The sequence below is a fragment of the Nerophis ophidion genome, linkage group LG04 (genome assembly GCF_033978795.1).
Source record: "Nerophis ophidion isolate RoL-2023_Sa linkage group LG04, RoL_Noph_v1.0, whole genome shotgun sequence".
Classification (NCBI taxonomy): Eukaryota; Metazoa; Chordata; class Actinopteri; order Syngnathiformes; family Syngnathidae; genus Nerophis; species Nerophis ophidion.
This window is the reverse complement of record NC_084614.1, coordinates 34,136,120-34,161,023: the sequence shown is the minus strand read 5'-3', so window position 1 is coordinate 34,161,023 and position 24,904 is coordinate 34,136,120. Positions and strand designations below refer to the sequence as shown.

At 37.5% G+C, this 24,904-nt stretch overlaps 1 protein-coding gene across 3 annotated transcripts; it reads left to right on the top strand.

The window, feature by feature from the left end:
• Positions 1–130: 130 nt before the first annotated feature.
• On the top strand, positions 131–23,540 carry tm7sf2 (transmembrane 7 superfamily member 2). 3 transcript variants are annotated; one of them, XM_061897893.1, is made up of 12 exons: positions 131–235; positions 4,863–4,925; positions 7,388–7,584; positions 9,325–9,379; positions 9,603–9,797; positions 12,101–12,204; positions 16,978–17,097; positions 17,168–17,336; positions 17,415–17,495; positions 17,580–17,702; positions 20,902–21,065; positions 23,189–23,540. In XM_061897893.1, exons 2-11 carry the CDS (start codon positions 4,874–4,876, stop codon positions 21,060–21,062), a joined length of 1,257 nt encoding a protein of 418 aa, XP_061753877.1. In that variant the 5' UTR covers positions 131–235; positions 4,863–4,873; the 3' UTR covers positions 21,063–21,065; positions 23,189–23,540. The 3 variants fall into 3 exon arrangements, with proteins under 3 accessions (XP_061753877.1, XP_061753879.1, XP_061753878.1); XM_061897894.1 differs by lacking the exon at positions 131–235 and adding an exon at positions 3,540–3,629; XM_061897895.1 differs by lacking the exon at positions 4,863–4,925 and having other exon boundaries at positions 163–235.
• Positions 23,541–24,904: the final 1,364 nt, after the last annotated feature.

Sequence of the window (24,904 nt, the reverse complement as noted above, 5' to 3'; positions counted from 1 at the left end):
AAACTACATTTTCTGACGTTCAGGTGGTTCACAACAGCTGAACGTATGCAGCCATTAATGACGCCACATCATCATCTAATCTGATTGGACAACGTCTTCTGATCCCCGCCCTCTTCTGATCCTGTTAAGAGATTTGATTCGCTGTCGTAGCACGCGGCACCGAGACACTGAGGAGGCGGTCCGTCATTTAAGACAGTTAGACATCTGTTTAATATCTCCGACCTACTTCTTCCCGGTAAGTTACCACCATACTTTGTTTTGTAATTTAAAGCCAAATACCGTATTTTTTACTCTTAAGTCAAAATACGGTATGTTTTACTCTTTTGTCAGCTACAAATTTGACATTTCTGAAGCCTCGAATATTTGGCAGGCAGTTTTACCTGCACGTTGTCGAGTCAGGTTAGGTTGGTGAAGCTAGCACTAAGTGACCAACACATGTATTTATGGCCAAGCACCAGAGCAAGCACTGCAAAGGCCCTACTGAAATTGTTGTGTTTATTATTATTATTATTATTATTGTTATAATATTATTAATACTAATAATTATTATTATTATTAACATGCACAAAAAGTCCCCACATTTTGCAAGCGCGTCAAGTTCGGCGAAAATTGTTATACCATGGGTGTCCAGAAATTGAACTTTTAAAAATAGCTTTATCAATCACTCAATCAAAGTTTATTTATATAGCCCTTAATCACAAGTGTCTCAAAGGGCTGCACACGCCACAACAACATCCTCGACTCAGATCCCACACTAGGGCAAGAAAAATCTCAACCCAATGGGATACAATGAGAAACCTTGGAGGGTGACCGGTGTTGTACCGAAATCTGTTACCCATCGCCATTTGTAACTCCAGGGGGCGATGTTCCCATGGCATTTGTTTGATGGTTAAACGGCAAGGCCAAAGAGGAGGAGAAGAACAACGCTTGCGTAAATGGCGTAAACTATCCTTAAAGGCCTACTGAAATTAGATGTTCTTATTTAAACGGGGATAGCAGGTCCATTCTATGTGTCATACTTGATCATTTTGCGATATTGCCATATATTTTCTGAAAGGATTTAGTAGAGAACATCCACGATAAAGTTCGCAACTTTCGGTGCTAAGAGAAACGCCCTGCCTCTGCCGGAAGTCGCAGACGATGACGTCACATGTTTGATGGCTCCTCACATATTCACATTGTTTTTAATGGGAACCTCCTACAAAAAGTGCTATTCGGACCGAGAAAACGACTATTTCCCAATTAATTTGAGCGAGGATGAAAGATTCGTGTTTGAGGATATTGATAGCGACGGACTAGAAAAAAAAAAAAAAACGCGATTGCATTGGGACGGATTCCGATGTTTTTAGACACATTTACTAGGTTAATTCTAGGAAATCCCTTATCTTTCTATTGTGTTGTTAGTGTTTTAGTGAGTTAAATATTACCTGATAGTCGGATGGGTGTCTCCATGGATGTGTTGACGCACAGTGTCTCAGGGGAGTCGATGGCAGCTATGGACAGCACAAGCTCAGCTTTTCTCTGGTAAAAACTGACTTTTTAACCACAATTTTCTCACCGAAACGTGCTGATTAACATGTGGTTGGGATCCATGTTCTCTTGACTGCGCTCTGATCCATAGGAGAGTTTCACCTCCAGGAATTTTAAACAAGGAATCACCGTGTTTGTGTGTGGCTAAAAGCTAAAGCTTCCCAACTTCATCTTTCTACTGTGACTTCTCCAATATTAATTTAACAAATTGCAAAAGATTCAGCAACAGAGATGTCCAAAATACTGCATAATTATGCCGTTAAAGCAGACGACATTTAGCTGTGTGTGTGCGCAGCGCTCATACTTCCTAAAAACCCGTGACGTCTTGCGTACACGTCATTACACGACGTTTCGAAGATGAAACTCCCGGGAAATTTAAGATTGCAATTTAGTAAACTAAAAAGGCCGTATTGGCATGTGTTGCAATGTTAATATTTCATCATTGATATATAAACTATCAGACTGCGTGGTAGGTAGTAGTGGGTTTCAGTAGGCCTTTAATGCTGAAACGTCAGTTGTCAGAATTTCAGCATTAATATATTACACGTATTCTTGAAATCAATGACTTACTTTCATTATAGTATGAGTCCATTGTATCAGCTGTTGATTCTCTCTCACACACATACATTTTCCGGATTAAAAGCTATCATGGAATGAAACGTCAGTTGTAAGAAGTAAGTCATTTATTTCAAGAATATGTAATTTATTAATGCTGAAATTCTGACAACTGACGTTTCAGCATTAAGGATAGTTTACACCATTTACGCAAGCGTTCTTCTTCTCCTCTTTGGCCTTGCCGTTTAACAATCAAACAAAGGCCATGGGAACATCGCCCCCTGGAGTTACAAATTCCGATGGGTAACAGAATTGATTTAATTGATTAACGTGGACCCCAACTTAAACAAGTTGAAAAACTTAATCGGGTGTTACCATTTAGGGCTCAATTTTACGGAATATGTACCGTACTGTGCAATTTACTAATAAAAGTTTCAATCAATCAATCAATCAAGAGTGGATCTCGTTAATAGTGTGAGAGTCCAGTCCATAGTGGGGCCAGCAGGAGATCATCTTGAGTGGAAACAAGTCAACAGTGCAGACACGTCCCCAACTGATGTACAGATGAGTGGTCTACCCCGGGTCCCGACTTTGAACAGCTTGCGCTATATTGTCATCTAATGAATAAAATAAGTAAATAATAAAAACAGGCCCTGCGATGAGGTGGCGACTTGTCCAGGGTGTAAACCACCTTCCGCCCGATTGTAGCTGATATGGGCGCCAGCGCCCCCCGCGACCCCAAAAGGGAATAAGCGGTAGAAAATGGATGAATGAATAATAAAAACATTTTTAACATAACTCTTCAGGTTAGGGAGGTTTTTAGGGCACGTCCAACCGGTAGGAGGCCACGGGGAAGACCCAGGAAAAGTTGGTAAGACTGTATCTCCCGGCTGGCCTGGGAACGCCTCGGGATCCCCCGGGAAGGGCTAGGCGAAGTGGCTGGGGAGAGGGAAGTTTGGGTTTCCCTGCTTAGGCTGCTGCCCCCGCGACCCGACCTCGAATAAGTGGAAGAAGATGGATGGATGGATGGATGGATGGATGGATCTTCAAGTTAGTAGATCATAGTATGGAAATATTATCCAGCCATTTATTTTCTACCGCTTGTCCCTTTTTGGGTCGCGGGGGGTGCTTGTGCCTATCTTTCTAGCAATTATTATTTGATAACATGTCTTCCAATCTTTGTGTGTGTGATCCAATTCACGTGTGTGTGTGTGTTCAGATGTGTGTGTCATATCAATTTCTGTATTTTTGTGTGTTTTTAAGTTGTCTGTCCGTATTATGATTTGTCTGTGTGATCGGCTTGTGTGTAAAAAAATAAAATGTGCGCGTATTTAGATGTGTTTTTACGCGTAACTTTTGCAACACTTCTGCTGTGTACAGCTGTCTATCAGTACAGCGATTTGAAGTGTAAAATGACTTGTCTTTAACTTCCCTTTTCCTTTCCTTAAACTCACCACGAGTCGGCGCCTTGCAGCCAATCCTAAATCCTCAATACATTAAAAGTTCTTTGGAATGAGCTCATCTCCATCTCATTAGGGTCACAGGTAGGTTGGAGCCTATCCCCACTGATTTCTATGTGGACTGATTGCTAGCCACACAGAGGGCACATACTGGATAAAGTCTATACAATATGTAGTATGGGTATTCAAAGTCTGCGATGAGGTGACGACTTGTCCAGGGTGTACCCCGCCTTCCACCCGATTGTATACTGTAACACTCAATATTTTGAGTTTGAGTTTATTTCGAACATGCAAGCATACAACATGATACATCACTATTTCCAGTTTCTCTTTCCAACATGTTCGAAAAGGAGGAGGAAGAAGCAGAGCTTATTTAATCCTACCCCTTTTCTTTACATAACAGTTGCTAAAACTTTTGTTCACTTCCTGTTCTCAATGTATTCACAATGTATACTCCATAAGTAATAAGTAATCACAATACAAATAAATAAATAAATAAATAATTGCTTAAATTTTAATCCATACGATGAGATAAATCAGATTACTTTGAAAATGAATGTGTGAGTAAAATCAGAATGTTTATCATGGTTCTTAATTTTTGTACTTTGTTAACACTTCCAGTTTGAAGAGTTTCTTGAAATGGATCATATTAGTACATTGTTTGATTGCTTTGCTTAATCCATTCCATAATTTAATTCCACATACTGATATACTGAAGGTTTTAAGTGTTGTACGTGCGTACAAATGTTTTAAATTACATTTTTCTCTAAGATTATATTTCTCTTCTTTTGTTGAGAAGAATTGTTGTATATTCTTGGGAAGCAGGTTATAGTTTGCTTTGTGTATAATCTTAGCTGTTTGCAATTCCACTATTGTAGCTGAGATCCGCCCCCCGCTACCCCAAAGGGAATAAGCGGTAGAAAATGGATGGATGGATGGATGGATGGTATTCAAAGTTGGCCCGCCAAGTTGTTTCACTTGAGCGCCAAAGAGTGGCTTCCCAAATGTAAAACGTATTCATTCTGGCCTCATTCAAGCTTACACAAATATTGATGACTCGTTGCAGTCAAGAGATAAACCGATTAAGTCATTTTGAATGGCTCTTTTAAGTGAACAGTGATAACTGATTTGTAGTTATTTGTACTTTTTTGTATACATTAAATTCTAATTATTTGTGCTGAAAAAACTTTGGGGTGTGGTGGCAAGCCAGAACACCTATAGAAAATCCTTGCAGGCATGGGTAAAGAATGCAAACTCCCGGGCCAAATTATATCTTATGTTAATTTTGTTGTCTTTTTTTTTTTTTTTTTTTACAAGAAAAACTTGCAATGAGTCCAAAGAATCAAGCAGCCACCGAGAGGGAATTTGGAGGAACCTTAGGTGAGTCTCCTCTTTTCACTTTCAATGTCATTTTATTTGACATATTACGGCATTTTACGGGTTACTTTTAACACATCATACAATTAACTAAATAAATACTTAAGTGTGACTATTTTTCATAAATGTTACAATTGCAGTGCCTTCGATTCAAGATGGTTCTTTCATTTCAATAGATAAGGAAAACCTTGGATCATCACCAATAGTGATGCTCTGTTTCAGAGCATCAGCATCTCCAGTGTTTACAAGCTTGTATACACATGTATGTATATATATATATATATAATGTGTGTGTATATGTTGGGAAATTGTGTTAGACGTAAATATGAACAGAATACAATGATTTCCAATTCTTTTTCAACCCATATTCAATTGAATGCACTACAAAGACAAGAAATTTGATGTTCAAACTCATAAACTTTATTTTTTTTGCAAATAATAATTAACTTAGAATTTCATGGCTGCAACACGTGCCAAAGTAGTTGGGAAAGGGCATGTTCACCACTGTGTTACATCACCTTTTCTTTTAACAACACTCAATAAATGTTTGGGAACTGAGGAAAGTAATTGTTGAAGCTTTGAAAGTGGAATTCTTTCTCATTCTTGTTTTATGCAGAGCTTTAGTCGTTCAACGGTCCGGGGTCTCCGCTGTCGTATTTTAGGCTTCATAATGCGCCACACGTTTTCGATGGGAGACAGGTCTGGACTGCAGGCGGCCCAGGAAAGTACCCGCACTCTTTTACTACGAAACCACGCTGTTGTAACACGTGGCTTGCCATTGGCTTGCTGAAATAAGCAGGGGCGTCCATGGTAACGTTGCTTAGATGACAACAAAAGTTGCTCCAAAACCTGTATGGACCTTTCAGCATTAATGGTGCCTTTACAGATGTGTAAGTTACCCATGCCTTGGGCACTAATACACCCTCATACCATCACAGATGCTGGCTTTTCAACTTTGCGCCTATAACAATCTGGATGGTTATTTTCCTCTTTATTCCGAAGGACACCACGTCCACAGTTTCCAAATATAATTTGAAATGTGGACTCGTCAGACCACAGAACACTTTTCCACTTTGCATCAGTCCATGTTAGATGAGCTCCGGCCCAGCGAAGCCGGCGACGTTCCTGTGTGTTGTTGATAAATGGCTTTCGCTTTGCATAGTAAAGTTTTAACTTGCACTTACAGATGTAGTTACTGACAGTGGTTTTATGAAATGTTCCTGAGCCCATGTGGTGCTATCCTTTACACACTGATGTCGGTTTTTGATGCAGTACCGCCTGAGGGCTCAAAGGTCCGTAATATCATCGCTTACGTGCAGTGATTTCTCCACATTCTCTTAACCTTTTGATGATTTTACGGACCGTAGATAGTAATATCCCTAAATTCCCTGCAATAGCTCGTTGAGAAATGTTGTTTTAAAACTGTTCGACAATTTGCTTACAAAGTGGTGACCCTCGCCCCATTCTTGTTTGTGAATTACTTAGCATTTTTTGGAAGCTGCTTTTATACCCAATCATGGCACCCACCTGTTCCCAATTAGCCTGCACACCTGTGGGATGTTCCATATAAGAGTTTGATAAGCATTTTCTCAACTTTATCAGTATTTATTGCCACCTTTCCCAACTTCTTTGTCACGTGTTGCTGGCATCAAATTCTGAAGTTATTTGCACAAAAAAAAGTTTATCAGTTTGAACATCAAATATGTTGTAGCATATTCAACTGAATGAGTTGAAAATGATTTGCAAATCATTGTATTCCGTTTATATTTACATCTAACACAATTTCCCAAATCATATGGAAACGATATATATATATATATATGTGTGTGTGTATATATATATATATATTATATATATTATATATATATATATATATATATATATATATATATATATATATATTATATAATATATATATATTATATATATATATTATATATATATATATATATATATATATAAGTTCTATTGGGTTCAGGTCAGGACTCTGCAGGCCAGTCAAGTTCACCCACACCAGACTATTTCATCCATGTATTTATGGACCTTGCTTTGTGCACTGGTGCACAGTACTGTTGGAAGAGAAAGGGGCCCTGATTGCGGCCCATTCTTTCACAAATGTTTGTATAAACGGTCTCCATGCCTAAGTGCTTGATTTTATACACCTGTGGCCGGGTCAAGTGATTAGGACACCTGATTCTGATAATTTGAATGGGTGGCCAAATACTTTTGACAATATAGTGTATGTATGTATATGTATATATTATGCATACATTCATACATGTGTGTGTATGAATGTATCTATGTATGCTGCTCTTCTTTTCAATTAGGCATCAAAACAATTGTTCTTTAAAAAAAATAACACTTTGGCTGACACCGAAAAGCTTCACAGGCTTTAAAAGTGATCTGCTTGTTGTAACTCCAATTTCTTCAATTTACAATATTCCATTTCTGTATTGTTTCCCAAGGGGCCGTTTGCATTCCCATCTTTCTGCCATTAACGGTGCTTTTCTTGGTCTGCGTGAGTCGATCTCCTGAGGCAGCTGTACTCCAGTGGCCCCCGCCTCTCCCTACCATTGACCAGCTCTGGGACCCCCTGGCGGCTCTCCTCATGCTGAGTTGGATATCTTTGCATGCTGTCCTGTATTTGTTGCCATTTGGAAAGGTACATCATGCAGTACAAGAGGGAAGAACCTGCTTAAGTTAATAGAAAATTATATGTAGGGATGTGCAGATCGATTGGTCACCGATCAGTATCGCCCAGTTTTCTTGGAAAAGTATGTGATCACCTTTGCAAATGAACACCTTTTTACGCTGATCAAAAACACCATTGCCCTCTGGCTGATGTTGTATTTATTTTTAGTTCTCCTGGTTAATTAGTGGGTAGCAGCTAATAATGAATGTTCATATGGGTTTTACAGCGTATTACTGGAAATAGAAAAACAGTACGACTGTTTCTTTTTAATGTCTGGTAACTGAGCTGCCAGGTTTTTTTTTTTTACCTCCATTTTTCCATTTACAGTAATACACTGTAGAACAAGAATCACAGATTTTACGGTAAAAACAACCTGGCAGCTTAGTTGCCATAACTTTAATGTAAAAAAAACAACGGTAGAGTTTTTCCCAAATTACAGTATATGCTGTAAAAACTGTACATTTTAGCCTGAAATATTTTGTCATTTTTACAATTAGCTTTGAAATTATAAGTCAAGAAGATGTTAAAGTATTTATTTTTATTTTCACGAAAAATGTTTACAAAGTATGACAATATAATAATTGACGCAATATTGGGGAATATCAAACTTTAAAATGTATGCAATTTCTTACAGTGCATATACATATTTTTGTCAAAATGGAAATAATACATTTATCAGGAAAAGACAAAGTTCTTTATTGACACATCTTATTTCCAGGCATTCGCGGGCCACATAAAATAATGTGGGCCTTAATTTGGACACATGTGGTCCAGATATAGGTAATATAACAACAACTATTAGTGTGTCAGCATTGTCACAGTCAGTATGAGGAGGGGGTATTGATCCATTAATTGATCGTGTTGATACCAATGGTAGTATCAGTGGATGATTGATACTAGAGTGATTAGGTAAATACAAACCACGTTTCCATAGGAGTTGGGAAATTGTGTTAGATGTAAATATAAACGGAATACAATGATTCGCTAATCATTTTCAACCCATCTTCAGTTGAATATGCTAGAAAGACAACATATTTGATGTTCAAACTAATAAACATAGATTTTTTTTTTAAATAATCATTAAATTTAGAATTTGATACCAGCAACACGTGACAAAGAAGTTGGGAAAGGTGGCGATAAATACTGATAAAGTTGAGGAATGCTCATCAAACACTTATTTGGAACATCCCACAGGGATGCAGGCTAATTGGGAACAGGTGGGTGCCATGATTTGGTATAAAAACAGCTTCCCAAAAAATGCTCAGTCCTTCACAAGAAAGGATGGGGCGAGGTACACCCCTTTGTCCACAACTGCATGTGCAAATATTCAAACAGTTTAAGAACAACGTTTCTCAAAGTGCGATTGCAAGAAATTTAGGGATTTCAACATCTACGGTCCATAATATCATCAAAAGGTTCAGAGAATCTGGAGAAATCACTACACGTAAGCGGCATGGCCGGAAACCAACATTGACTGACCGTGACCTTCGATCCCTCGGATGGCACTGTATCAAAATCTCTAAAGGATATCACCACATGGGCTCAGGAACATTTCAGAAAACCACTGTCACTAAATACAGTTTGTCGCTACATCTGTAAGTGCAAGTTAAAGCTCTACTATGCAAAGCGAAAGCAATTTATCAACAACATCCAGAAACGCCGCCGGCTTCTCTGGGCCCGTGATCATCTAAGATGGACTGTTCTCCACAGGTCTCTGAGGGATTAGTGCTGCGGGATGGAACACGCCTCAAGTACCCAATAAACGGTACAGTTTGCTTTTTGGGAAAAGTGTCATATTTTAGGTTTGATTATATACATGATGAAGGCCTCTGATATTTGCCATCTATTTGTATAATGTGAACACTGTTTCCATGCCAGACCCTTTAGCTCATTTACATTAATACTTTCTAAAGCCTTTATATTTTTAAACTATCCAATATACCTTCACTGAGGCCAACATTTATTCCATGTGTGTTTTTTTGCCTTAGGTTTCCACAGCCTGTGCATCAGTGGTGTGCTTCTGATTTTGCTTCTGATGCTCAAGGCTCCTTTGGGGCGTCTGTACGAGCTGACGTTGCCTCTGGCTGCGTGTGCAATAGGAGTCTCCTTCATACTCTCCGTCTTCCTATACTTTCGTTCCTTTTTGGCTCCTCCTCATGCTCTGGCATTAGGGGGCACCACAGGTAAGAAAGAAGGTTTATCTTTATCTAGAAGAAGCTACTACTGATGTGTATATATTTGCTGCAGTGTGTGCTAAATGTTCCTTTGGGTAAGTGGTGGAGAGGTGTGAAACGGCAGTGGGGAACCAGAATCATGTTCTTGTGATGTAACAGCTTTCCAGCAGCTTACACTTGAGGCATGACGCGAACATTCTCAATAAGCATACACTTGTATATCCACTGCACTTGGATCTGCAGCACCAGAGAGCTGAACTTTAAGAACATCTAGTTTGCTATTTAGCCACAACTAAATGGGTGACAATTGCACACTCTGTTAGTATGCTATTAGCCAATAAAGTATCCAAAATATTACAAAACAACCTTGAGAACGATGCAGTATAGTTCTACACTACAAAACACACTGTTTGGAGACTGTTAATCAAAAAATATCTTGCTTTAGTGGTTTCTTAATGCAAATGTATGTATATCTACAAAGGTGCACAAAAGGAAGGAGGAATTTTGCTGTCAGTTGTCCCACTAAATAAGTTGTGTGCATTCAGACAAAAAAAATATTTAATATGCATGAAAGAAGAAAAGTAAATTACAAGATAGTGATGAATAGACATAAAGATTGTCGCGTAGAAGGGGAGTCCAAAGTGAGGCCCACAACTCCAGTTTTGTTGGCCCGCAGCGTTTTGTTGAAATAAAATTAAACAAAAAAAAACAGCAAAAATTAAAAGAAAAAAACCCAAAACACTTAATGTAATGAGAAAAAACTCACATTTTGAAACTAATAATAATATGCATTGTCACCAACAGCACAACGCTGTTTTGTCACAGGGATGGAAGGAAATTAAGATTTTTTTTATCACGGTTATTGTGAACAGAAATTATGACGGTTACCAATACTGTGATAATAATAAGTGTATAAATGTAGTAATACATTTGATAAGAGGCGCTAATCAGCGCACTAGCTGTGCACTACTTAAGCTGCATCCTGGCAGGATCACCGCGCGGTGAGTTTCTTGAAGTGCCGTAATCATACACTAAAAATAATAATATTTTAATTGTTTTTTTATTGTTTTATTGGTGGGCAGCACAGTGTAACAGAGGTTAGTGCATGTGCCTCACACTATAAAGGTCTGAGTAGCCCTGAGATCAGGATCTTTCTGTTTGGAGTTTGCATGTTCTCACCGTGTTCTGCGTGGGTACTCCGGCTTCCTCCCACCGCCAAAACCATGGACCTGGGGATAGGTTGATTGGCAACACTAAATTGGCCTTAGTGTGTGAATGTTGTCTCTGTGTTGGTCCTGCGATGAAGTGGCGACTTGTCCATCGTGTACCTCGCCTTCCGCCCGAATGCAGCTGAGAGAGGCTCCAGCATCCCCTGCGACCCCAAAAGGGACAAGCGGTAGAAAATGAATGGATGGATGGATTTTAATTGGTAATACTAACAGTTAGGAATTTGTACTGCATTTTATCAATAATACCAGTAACCGTTACATTTCAATTGTCTTTAAACATATGTCTAATTTTTTATTTATTTTTATTTTTTTAGAAATTAAAAGAAATGGCCACCATGTGGTTTGGCTTTTCAGTATGCGGCCCTTGATGGAAAAAGTTTGAAGAGAAAAAAGAGGCAAAACTGATTGAGTCAGACAAAAAATATGTATGTTTTGTATTGGTTATTACTTATTGATTTTTGCCACTTTTCCCTTGACCAACCCCAGCACGACCCCCACCACCAAGGCAAGACTGACCGCCACACATCACCCACGTGCAATAAATTAAGCATTGTGCTTACTCTGTATTTTTGCGTGTATTCCTGTACTTGTGCAGTGCATTAAAAAGAGAGGTCGGTGGTGCGAATGGAACACTACTATTCTACAAAACACAAATCGGGCATTGTTCATTTAACAGGATCTTGCTTTAGTGGTCTTTTCACGCAAATGTCACTTAGTAGATTCACAAAACATACTTAACCAAAAGTAACAGTTTCAAAGTGTAATAATCATTCATTAAACCTTGATCCTCGAAACATCTGCTTTAGACTAAACATTGCCGAAAAAGCACAGGTTTGGCATATTTTATCATCCTTTGTTCAATATAACAGTAATTCTATTTATCGTGAGCATATTCTATTTAGTAAGTGTTTGAATATACTGTAATTTTATTATCTATGTTTCCTTCCCTTTGCAAACAGGTTTTGGCTAATTACAAATAAATGACTCGAAGAAGCTTTCCTTTTTTGCTGTAAACACAGTAGCTGTGATAACCCAACGCTGAGATGTCTTTTTAATTCTATCAATCTTTTGCAATTTTTTTAGGAAATTCCCTCTATGACTTCTTTATCGGACGGGAGCTCAACCCACGTATTGGTCATTTTGACCTGAAGTTTTTCTGTGAGCTCAGACCAGGACTGATTGGCTGGGTGAGTTGACACAGTTGCTATTGTTTTGTATCAGAAGAAGTAGTCCACTAAAAAAGAGCTGACAAAATATAAGATAAAAAGACCAGAATTCAGGAAACAAATACTAAAAAATAGTGAAATTATCCGTCCATGCAGCTAGTTAATTTTACTTGATAAGACATCCTAAATTAAAATTTATACATCTAGAAATTAGCATGACTTTAAAGATAGAAATACATATTTTATTCCGTAAACAAGCAGATTTTTAAACAGGATATTACATTTGGAGAAAACCAAAATAGCTTATTTGAATAGTTACTTTCTCAGTTTTAACATTTTTAATCTAAAATAGACAAAATATAAAATATTTATGCTAGAATTTGGTTTATGATGTAAACTAGGAACATAAAAATATTGCCAAGTGGCAAATAATTTGCAGTGTATTACAATCTTGTGAGGTGTGGAGATGATAACCTAATACTTCCACAAGGTGGCTATATTAGCCTACTTAAGACATTACAGTATTTTATTTCTTTGACCTTGGATTAAAAAAATGTTTTCCTGTTGAACTGACTTAAGCTATTTAATAGGGGACATACCTGTAGTTACAATTTATCTTCTGTGTGTGTGTTTTTGAGACTCATTACAGTTTTTAAAGATACAGATTTCACAGAGTTACAAAAAAGTAATAAATCAGCATAAGTATGTGTTTTAACACAAAACAGTGGTTGTGTAACTCCAAACAATAATTTTTTATCAGGTGAACATCAATCTTCATCTTCATTTTACAGCAAAAATATCTGATAGTTTTAAAGACAAGTGTGGAGGAGAGGACACAAAAACCTCCCACTAACTGTGTGTGGGAGATAATGGTTGCATTTTTTTGACAGCATCTCGAATTGCTTGAATATCTGACTCTTTTACAGACTCACCTTAAAACTAATTGCAGCATATACAGTTTGTGAGTAATCATCCAATGTTGTCATAATGTAAACTTTCTAACAAACAACGCTTAAATATGTGGCTCCTCATCTAGGAACCCTGATCTAAAGTTAATTTTCAATGCAGGAAGGATTTATTTAAGTGCAGTCACACGGTTTAGTCCTCTGTCGAAGTCTGTTTGGCATGTGACGCAAACAAAAGCATGACATGGAACAGATGGAACATCAATATATGATATTGTTTTGTCCAGGGTGCAGTTCATGTAAGAATCACTGGGAGGGTAAACTCAGATCAATTATAGATCAGTGTTATGATTAAGCTGATGAGAAAGATCAACAATAATGATACTTTATACCAAATCAATGCAATAACTGTCCCACTTTAATGAACGCTTAGTCCTTGTTTCCATCTAGTCTCGAAAGGAATCAAGGACAGAGAGAAGAGATGCAACATTCTCATCAGGTCTTTCTTGGTTCTCATGCCATCAGTATCTTCAACCTGAACGTGAGCAATGTAGAAGGATGTAAAATAACTTTATTTTAATTCAGGGTATGGATGAATAAATACTGCGGTAAGGTGGCGACTTGTCCAGGGTTGACCCTACCTTCAGCCCGATTGTAGCTGATAGGCACCAGCACCCCCCGCGACCTCAAAGGGAATAAGCGATAGAAAATGGATGGATGGATGAATAAATAATAAAGCATACACTTTTTGTCTTTATGCAACTTAACCAGTCTTTCTGTGGCCCAAAATAATTTCACTCTTTATATAACTTGCTGTAAATTATCAATAATAATGCTTTGACAGTAATCAGTAGACTGAGACAAGTGATCGGAAATAAGTACCTAAACACTGCTATACTGGAACAACCATATACAATCAAGTTATTTTTTGAGTTAGCTAACAGCATTTAGTGCATCGTAAGTAATATGTAGTTTTTTTCTGTTGGCAAATTATTTTGCTTATTTTAAGAAGTGCACTAAAAAAATAGATACTTATTTTTAAAATGTAAAAACTTTCATAAAATGGCCACAAAAAAAAACTATGTGTATGAAATTTCATGTGTTGAGCTATTGAATTTATTTATTTGGTTTGTTGTACTACAGCAAGTTCATTAAAAGAATTTACAATGAGGATTAAAAAATCAGTGCAACTGTATACTTCAGAATTTAGTACATACAGTATAATCTAAAGATCTATGTTGATAATTTCCATTTTCCACACTTCCTTTCGATGTAAATCAGTGATTGTCAAACTTCCTTCACCAAGTACCACCTCAGAAAACACATAGCTCTCCATGTGCGACCATAGTGACCAATATTAAAATACAGTAGCGTAGTAGGACTAGGAAGTGTTTTTATTTGTTGAGCGAGAACAACCAATTCTCTCTATATTTGCTTGATACTTTCATTTTTATGAAAGTCAAACACTAACTTTTAGGTGAGTCAAAAAAAATATTTAGGATTTTCAGATTTTATCGCGATTCTTATTTGTAACAATTCTTAATCGATTAAAAAAATAGTTAAAAAGATTTTTTTTTGTTTTTTTGTTTTTTTCCAAATCTGTCCTGTCCATCCACTCAAACAAATCCTATTGTTGATGTACATGCCCATATCTGCTGTACAGATTTACTTTAGAAAAGAGAAGTGTTGGATACTTCTCTTGTTAAATTCTTATTAAATGTGTGTGAAGAATTTTATTAAACAAAACCAGTATACTTTTAAGTAATACAGAAATTGATAGTAACTTTTATCTATTTTCATGGAAGAATGTAGATTATCATAGAACTGCAGTCCAATGTTATTACAAAAAGTATAGATTTTGAATCAAGAATTGTTTCTGAATCCAATTGTTTACCCCATGAATCAAATCTAGTCAAATCGTTATGTGCTCAATTTAAGATTCACTGCTGTACTAAGTTCCCCTCACACCCGAATAACCATTTTTTTGGAGCCATTGTTCAACGCGCAACCATTAAAGTCGCAAACAGCAATGCAACGTACAGCTTGAAGCAGAGAGGAAGATGGGGCTGATCGAGGGCTAGCATTCCCATATAAGTACGTACATTGACTCAGTGTGACACCGTAGTAAAAAAAAAGGAAAAGCTTTCAGAGGCATCCAAAACTTCTTGCAGGCTCACATCCAAATGCTTGAACCTTATCATTTGTTGTTTGCCACGTATCCGATATTGTAACATTTATAAGTCACAAAAGTGGAAAATAATTTTAGGTACCCTTTAAACACATTGCTAGGATTGGTAAGAAAAAAATATTATTGTTTAATACCGGTTTTCGTAACGATATCCAATATGCTGATACTGTCCAGCACTTAAATTTCAATACCGATATAAACTGAAATCGATATATGATACATCTCTCCACTTAAGCTAACACCAGTTCTTATATCGTGTAAGGAATGAACACATTGTGCCTTTTCTACTGCAATACACTAAACACTGTTTCTGCAAAATAGGACCATTACTGCAGTCTAAGTTACAGAAAAACTGTCATATTTTGGTCATTAAATGCAGTAGTAATTCAAAATAATATAAGCAATAGAAAACTAAAATACCATGTTCTCCTAATATAAAGTAGTAATATAGATTAATCTTTGGAATAAATCCGATTTAAATAAGCCTGACAACTATGACATTTTAAGTTGTCATTTTTTATGTGGCACAAACATCCTTATCAAAACAAAGTAAAATGCAAAGTAAGAAACTCCTGAGTAACACAGTATGTCAAAACACACCAACAGGTACCACCGCTCCCTTCTTAATAGTTTGCTGCATAAATGCTGTGTGTGGTTCTTCCTGGGACCTGTTATTCGATTAGAGTGCTAAGGAAGGTGCCATGGCAAGACATGCTTGAGCTTGCTCCATGACCCCAGGATGCAGAGACAGAAGTCATTGTGCAGGTACAAATATTTAGTGATGAAAAATCAGGTTGCACCTGCTTGGACAAAGCAGTGTCCCACGGGTGAGTTACAATGCCAAATGGGAGCCATTGCCTTCTTGCTTGGCACTCAGCATCAAGGGTTGGAATTGGGGGTTAAATCACCTTTAATGATTCCCGGGCGCGGCACCGCTGCTTACCACTTCACCCCCTAAATTCCCAGGGGGTGATCAAGGGGATGGGTTAAATGCAGAGGACACATTTCACCACACCTATTGTGTGTGTGTGACAATCATTGGTACTTTCACTGGGCAAACATGTAAATCAGTAACCAGAGCATTGGCAAAAACTTACTGGCATGTAGCTGTGTGGAGCAACGCATATGCCGGGTGTAAAAACAGTGCTCTCTAACTGACAACGCTGCTTTATAAACACACCTGATTGCCAATCAGGACCAGGTTAGGAACCAGTGTTCAAAGATACAGTAAACATTTATCAACATTTTATAAACAGTGCCTCCTGCTCGTCATTATAAAGAAGTGCAGTGTTGTTTTTGTGGCTTCCGGCTAACGCTGCGGCGCTAACGGTGTCATGAGGTCTACAGTTGGTGGGTAATAGTCAGCAATGAAGTTTAAAAAGAGCGTCAGACTGTGTGTGCTTCTGTCAGGTTACTCACAAGACGTTACTTGTACATTAGTGCCGCTTGTTGCAGGTGGCTGAGTACATTTCTTTCGCACTAAAATGAGGCACAGATTGTCTTCTTTTTTGGTCTGGTTGCTGTGGTTTAAGTTGGTACCAGTATTTTTATGGAATCTGGTTTTAGTGCCAATCCCGACTAATATGACACAATGTCTCCTTAAAACTGAAAAAAGTTTGACCTTTCTTTATCAAGTGACTGTAAAAAGATAAAAAGGATGATTGACAGTATTCAGTCTTTACTTCTGTTGCGTTCTCTCAGGTGGTCATAAACCTCGGCATGCTGATGAAAGAAGTGGAACTTCAGGGTTCCCCCTCGCTTGCCATGATTCTTGTCAATAGTTTTCAGCTGCTGTATGTGGCTGACGCTCTGTGGAATGAGGTAAGACGTCCATAAAGATGACTTACAGCTTCAGTCCGTTTTCAGCATTATGAGTTGTGATTGTTCACAGGAAGCTGTTCTGACTACGATGGACATTGTGCATGACGGTTTCGGCTTCATGCTGGTCTTTGGTGACCTGGCCTGGGTTCCCTTCACATACGGCTTGCAGGCGGCCTTTTTGGTCCTACATCCTCAGGCTTTAAGTCCCCTAGGAGCAGCAGCAATAATAACGCTGAATGGTAACCACACACTGTAAATTTTCCTATTTAATGTTAGTTTCCATAGTTAAAAATACAATTCATCTCCTTGTTTTTTAGGTATTGGATATTATATATTCAGGAAATCCAATTCACAGAAGAATCAGTTTAGAAGAAATCCTGCACATCCAAGTGTTGCGAGTTAGTCATCACATTTTTCTTGAGAGATGATAATTAGTTGAAGTGATTGCAAGATTCTTCTCTGTTATCCACGGCTCCTCGTAGGGCTGGAGACCATCGCCACAGCAACAGGGAAGCGTTTGCTGGTGTCTGGCTGGTGGGGGCTTGTTCGCCATCCTAATTACTTGGGTGATCTCCTCATGGCTTTGGCATGGTCTCTGCCATGTGGTAAGAGCACACATGCTTACATTTTATTCAATTCTTAAGTTATTCAGTGGGATGATGAAGCCCTTTAAAATAATTGGGTTAGTTATGCAACAATTTAACGATGTGAGATTGTATGTACAGGACTGAATTTCATTGATAGTATGTACTGTATGTATTGTATTGATAGTAAGTGTATGAAACCTCCAAAGTTGACACACTTTCTTTCTTTCTTTCTTTCTCTTAGTTTATTTCGAACATGAACACACTTACAACATAATACATCAAACAATCCCACATCATGTCTGAAAAGGAGTAGGAAGAAGCAAAGCTTATTTAATCCTACCCCTTTCCCACTTTGGAATTCATGAAAGAATACAAACCATAACTTTCCTGGCTGTAAATTATAATATGGCAAAAATGAAAATAAGTTGTAATGTACACAGGGAAATGGTGCCAAAAAAAACTCACCTCTTCATCAAAGGATACTATTAACAGTGTTAACTTATTTTTCTCTATGTATTCCACTACAGTATTTCAACGTGTTACTTGTCAGTTTCAATAATTTCCTTTGGGAAGAAAAAAAATTATCCTCAATCCAATCAAATCGTTTGTCCCCCTGATAAAGGCCAGATGTCTGAAACGTGTTGGGGCTGATTTAAAGGTCCACTTTTAAATTATAGAACAATTTTAACTGAAGAACAAAGTGCCTTGTTTGTTTTGTTTTTTGCATTTAAAAGAAATGTATGTCCCAAAGAGTGCCTCTTTTTGATTACCTTTCAATTTTTTAAGGCCCCAGCATCTTCAACCTTTTTTGACATCGTACTGTAAGTCCAGGAAGTTTTTTTTTTTTTTTTTTTTGCTTTTTAAAAAAAATGTATGTCCCAAAGAGCGCCTCTTTTTTGATTACCGGTACCTTTTCAATTTTTTAAGGCCCCAGCAGCTTCAACCTCTTTTGACATTGTCCAAGAAGTTCACCTGAGAGATTCCATGTTGTTCGCCTACCTAGCTGTCTTAAACCTTCTTACCTTCACCAGGAGGTTGTGTATTCGCCATGGTTTGTCTGTCTGATTGTTTATTTATTTTTATTTTTTTTTTGCTATTTTGCCAGACAAGTCAAAAAATTATTTATTTTGATGAACATTTTAGGAAATGACCCGGATCATTTGTACTAGTACGTCTTTGTGTGAGTAGGTTAGTGGCCCCGCCTACACCCACAAAGACAACTACAGCGGATGACCGACAACAGGGTTCACTCTGATTATTCCTTTTTGCTATAAAACAAATGCACCCGACTGCTGAGACCGATACAAAGAGTGGACCCTCTTGCAGCCTGTTGGGAAGTGAGACATGAAGAAAACAAACACACACCGACTTTTACTTTTGGAATAAAGAGGCTGTTTGCAACCTTTACGCAGATGCTGAGAGGGCGCTAACTTTCCAATATAATTTAATCATCATATTCAACCCACGCACAGCTTTTAGGACATCTCATTTTTATTCACTATAATAACTTTGAAAATTTGAAAAATATAAACATTTAAAAATATATGTATATATTTTCTGTTAAACCGCTAATAGTAACACAAGCTAGCCAGTGGTGCTCTTGTTATATTTATTGGTTTAAAACAATTAACAAATTGCAGGCAGCACCTTTAATTACTCCTGCCAGGAGGTTTTGTATTTGTTGGGGTTTGTTAGTTAGCAACATAGCACAAAAGTTTAGGTAGAATTTTAAAGAAATTTTCAGGACATGGCAAAAGTGAAAATTAAAAAAAAGTGGAATACAGGATTTTTTTAAGGGATTCTTTACTAATAGATATAGGGCCTGGCTGAGTGTTTTTGTAATTTAGGATTTTTTTTATACCAACGAGTTTAGGAAGCAATTTATCTTAATTTTGGAACTGTAAAGGGCACTTATATACAGGCCGCACCTACTTAATTTTTGGACAAATTTGATTATGTACACATCGCTTGCACATGTCTATTAACTGAACATTGAATTATGAAATACCACACTTCCTTGTGGTGTAAATTACATGTAATGGTGTTTTTTTGGTCATAGATTCCATAGATTTTTTAAATTTTTTTAATTTTTTTTTACAGACCATCTTCAAGCTGCTTTCTAACTGTCTCTTCAGAATTCAATGTTTTGTGGGCAGTCTTATTTACCTGTCAAAATCCTCCTGGCAAAAACCCATTCGAGTGCATCTGCACCGCGTCAGCCATGTTGTATTTTATATCAAGTCTACTGACAAATATAACTAAGAACTTTACGCTACTTTGTATTAGAAAAAGCAACAGTGGAAGATCCATGTCCATGTATGAGCCAGTCTGCCCCACAACAAGAGGATAAAGAGAAATAATTAATTTGACTACAACTCTATTAAAATGGCGGACTAAACCTTAACCTTTACCATGTATGGCGAAGTCTGCTTCCGCAACTAAGGCAACATCGACACTAAGGTCTCAAATTCCAAATGGCTCGTTTGGAGCATGTTTGGAAGATTGAAATAACGTTTTAGAAAATTATGGGGATCCCAAATACCCCAACAGGTAAGAAAAGTTAGTTTAGCATAATAGGGCCCCTTTAACACATAACGCAACCTCGTTGATCTGAACCTTAGATGGAACAATAAAAAATGTTGGAAAATTGTTAACACTTCATACTCCTCCCCATTATTGATAACTGAAGTGTTTCATTCCGATTACCACAAATACCAAAATCTGTACATTAAGAACACCTACTCCAAGTTTTATTGATGGATTATTTGTTGAAAGAAATCGTTTATAAACCACAGCGCTGCCATTCTTTCATTATTCAATAATGGGTTTGTCTGCTTGACGCAGCGACGGTTTGGTCTCATTGTTTCTGTCTAGCATGCATTTTTCCAAATTGATGCTGTCAGTCCTTTGTTACCACTGATGCGTACCGCTCCGTCTATTGTTACTCATTATTTGGCTGCTTTTGTAACTGAGAAGTACAAAGGTTTCATAAAAAATAAATCTGGAAACATGCAATTAGGAAACCCTCTGACCAAACTAACTCAAAGGGCTGTTCAATCTAGGACACAGAAAATAAAACCCCTTATTTAGTCAAAGCTGGGAATGATCACACCCACCCACCATATAGCGAAAACATGCACAGGTTGAATATAGCTATTTGGAAAAATAAAGATCCTCCTTTCCTCCCTCATCTTTACCATCTGCTTCTTTTCAATAGGTTTCTCACATCTTCTGCCTTACTTCTACGTGATATATTTCACCGTCTTGCTGATCCACCGCGAGGCCCGTGACGAGAGACATTGTCGAGCCAAATATGGACTTGCATGGGAGACATACTGTCAACATGTCCCCTACAGGATCCTCCCTTATATTTATTAAAAGGTAAAGAAGCCCACAAGAGGACAGAACTGTCCAATGGGGACTTTGTAAGTTTTTCAGTACACATTCACGCCTTTACAGAAAATTGCTGTCCAGTTACAGTAGGAGTTTCTATCCAGAAATAACTGATTCTTTTGTCTTTATTTTGAAGGCCAAAAAAAAAATTGAAAGATTAACTGCTTTTGAAATACTCCTTGCTTTTAATAGACAATATGAGATTTCTCAAATTATAATTAAAAAAAAAAAAACGATTAATCACACAATTTTAATTTGGATAATTGTGATTAATCACAGGTTATTACTCACTTGCATGATTTCAATTAACCCAAAAGAAATAAAACATGATTTAAAAAAGTAATAACGACAAAATATGAAAAAAAGCTTTTTTCATTGAACAAACAAAAAAAAAAATTAAATTACAAAAGTAAAAAATATGGACACAAATGCAATTTTATCGTCAGAATGTCATCCACGGACATTTTCTAAATATGTTTTACTTGAATACATGTTATTTATTTGCTAAAAACTTGGTAACTGTTTTATCTGAAGTCCACTTACAGTTTATTTTGAAGTAAAATGTGCCATTGAGCACACCACTATTCCGGGTCTCCTCAGTCATCTTTGCATGTGTGCATTGACCTGTACAACAACCTTTCAGGTAAAATCTGCGGTTAAGGTAAAGTAGCGCGTTCAGTGAAAATTAATTGCGGGATCAATCTGCGTATATACGTGATTGTGATGAGTGTTTTGTGATTAATCACATGAGTTAGTGTAATTTTTGAAAGCCCAGGAAAACATGTCTAGTTTTGATGCAACTGTTTCTTTTGCAACATCCATGCTAATCTCATTGTATCACTTAGGTCAGGTTTTAAAAAAAAATTTTAATGACCGTTTTGAGACCAATTTGATGTGGCCCTGCGATGAGGTGGTGACTTGTCCAGGGTGTACCTCACCTTCCGCCCGATTGTAGCTGAGATAGCCACCAGTGCCCCCCGCGACCCTAAAGAGAAAAAGCGGTAGAAAATGGATGGATTTTGAGACCAATTGGATGTTTTATTCAATTATACTCCAGTCCTGTATAAATATTTGTACATTTTGAGTACCTCAAAGATAGAATAATATGATAGCGGCAGGCCTTATGTTGTTGAAAATCATCATCTTTGTAAGGTACTTGACTCAAAGTAACCCCTGATAAAATAAAAGTTCATGTTAAATTTGTTAACCGTGACCGGTCAGTTGTTTGATTTACAGCCGTGTTTTATTCACTGACTTTTGCATTGGATTGAAGAAAAACAAAACATGCATTTGATTTGCCTTTACTGTCTCTAAACAACATTGTTCTTGACCTGTAAATATTATTTCTGTCACATGCAACGAGTTGTGCATATAGAGGTGAGAGTGTACCATGTTGATGGACACTTTCTATTGTCACCTTCATGCACCCACTTAAGTACTCATTGCTTCTGGCTTCGCCCACGCCGCACTCAAGGTATTTTGTGCTGTTTTTCATCCGCAGTGTGCTAATGAAAAACGGGCTGGGATGTCATGCCTACGTTGTGTCTGTAAAATAACTTGAAAGATACATTAGCATCATACATGGGTATGTGCAGATAAGGACACGCGTGCAGAATATATTATACTGATCTTTTTGGACAGCCTATTGTGGCATTATGATTATACTGTTAATCATAACGGGAGTTGAATTGATACTGTTGTATTATTAGGATGTGGAAAAGCAGCACATAAATAATTTGAAGTACAGTCAGTATAATGTGTGGCTTATAGTGTAATGCAAGTAAAAAACAAGAATCTGAACTATGAGCAAAAGTATCACATTGTATTTCATCCAGTGCACTACTGCAATGTCAATATGGCCGCCAAACAATTATTTTTTCCCCTTTTTATCAGATTTATTAATTATGTACGTTTATATTTAATAACCATTTTAGCTGTCAAATGGAATATATTGGTCAACACTTTTGATATAATAGAGTGCAGCCTTGTGCTTCACATCTGCACAAGTAAAAAAAATAATAATATGCATCAACCGACACTGTCTTGTGTAATAATGAATTAGCTATTCACTGTGTGTGCACTGATGTGTATGCCAATCTTACCGTTTCCAGCCTTGCAGTTGTAGCCAGTTTCCATGGCAACGTGTCTGTGAGAGTGCAGTGACGTGGGAAGAGAGGGGAAAGGAGTTGAGACAATTATGGCGGCACGGAGGAAGAAGAAAAAGGAAGAGCCCAGACTGATGAGTGTGAAGCAGTGCGAGTCGTGGGAGAAAAAATGCATTGTGTGTTTGTGTATCCGGTGCTGAGCCTACGTTGGTACATTATACATAAAACATGTTTCTCATTGCAAAGTGCATGCCTGTGCAAGCACAGATGTTGATTCCTCTGAACATGTATGTAATGTGCAAAGAAATGCTGCAAGGCAATTGACATTGTATATAAACAAGATTTTTTTCCCTTTTGAGTGAGAGCCTCTGAGTGAGTCAACTGGAATGACGAATCCAATTGGGTTTCCATGGTGACAGTGGAGAATATGTCCTTTTTCATAAAGAGAAAAAATATCTCCTGGGTGCCTTGTTGCTCCTTTGTTACCTATGTAATCACTGCAGGAATTGTCAGAAAAAAAAAAAATTAGTAGTATAGAAATTCAACAACAACTAAACATGTGAGACTTGCTCAGATTAGCTTTTTTGATGTGAAAGACATGTGTTAGGCACATTTTGATCTTAACCCTGTTCAGGACACTATTGAACCTCCAAAGGTAAATAAACTTACATTTTACCAAAATTGTCAGGGAAAGCCTGCCTCTAAAGCAGCACAAAACAAGTGTCAAACGAGCATAAACGTAGTAATTTAGGGCAGTGGTCCCCAACCACCGGGCCGCAGAAGAATTTTTTATTCATTTTTATTTAAAAATTTTTTTTTTATTAAATCCACATAAATACAATATACACTTACAATTAGAGCACCAACCACAAAAAACTCCCTTTTTCATTACAAAAAAAAAAAAAAAAAAAGCGTTGACCGGTCCGCGGATACAAAAAGGTTGGGGACCACTGGTTTAGGGCACTAATCTGTGTTTTGCTTTTTCAATGGCAATTTTTTTTAATACAACTTCAGAAATGTAGAGGAGAAATATGATGTACAATAGACCATAGAACCTTGTGTATATATACAGTATATATATGTATGTATATATATGTATGTGTATGAAGTTGCAAACTTTGAAGCATTATGTGGTGAGGGACGACTATATGCAAATTTTACTGGTTTAACGGCATGTATTTTGACGTCCATATTGCTTTAAAGTGTAGTGTAGATTTGATGGCACTGTTCAAGCAGTTATCAGTGCCATACTAGTAAGCAGCAGTAGCGCCTTGTGACACATTAATCCTAGTCACTTTTTACTAATTATTTTTGATTGGCACAGTAATAAGAGACAAAGAATGTCTCCTAACTCCATCCCTCCATCCATTTTTTACCGCTTGTCCCTTTTAGTGCCGCTGGGGCCTATCTCAGCTGCGTTCGGGCGGAAGGCAGGGTACACCCTGGACAAGTCGTCTCCACATCACAGGGCCAACACAGATAGACAACATTCACACTCACATATCACACACAAAGGCAAATTTAGTGTTGCCAACTCAATGTTCTAAAAACCTACTGATGCCTCTAAATATTAACATCTTCCAAAGTGGTCTCATGTCTTCCGATTCCAAATAAGTTCTATTGCCATCTACTGGTGCGTGCATCTTTGCTTTTGGCCCAGTGTCAACTTTTAAAAAGGCAGCACACGTGGACAAAGACATGCAATAAAAAAAAAAACATGGT

What these genes read in the sequence shown, in the direction of transcription:
- tm7sf2 (XM_061897893.1), top strand. Translation starts at nt 4,874, where the DNA reads ATGAGTCCAAAGAATCAAGCAGCCACCGAGAGGGAATTTGGAGGAACC. An exon ending in CCTCAAGTACCCAATAAACG is followed by an intron (nt 9,380 to 9,602) that starts GTACAGTTTGCT and finishes TTTTTGCCTTAG; the next exon opens with GTTTCCACAGCCTGTGCATC. An exon ending in GGCATGGTCTCTGCCATGTG is followed by an intron (nt 17,703 to 20,901) that starts GTAAGAGCACAC and finishes TCTTTTCAATAG; the next exon opens with GTTTCTCACATCTTCTGCCT.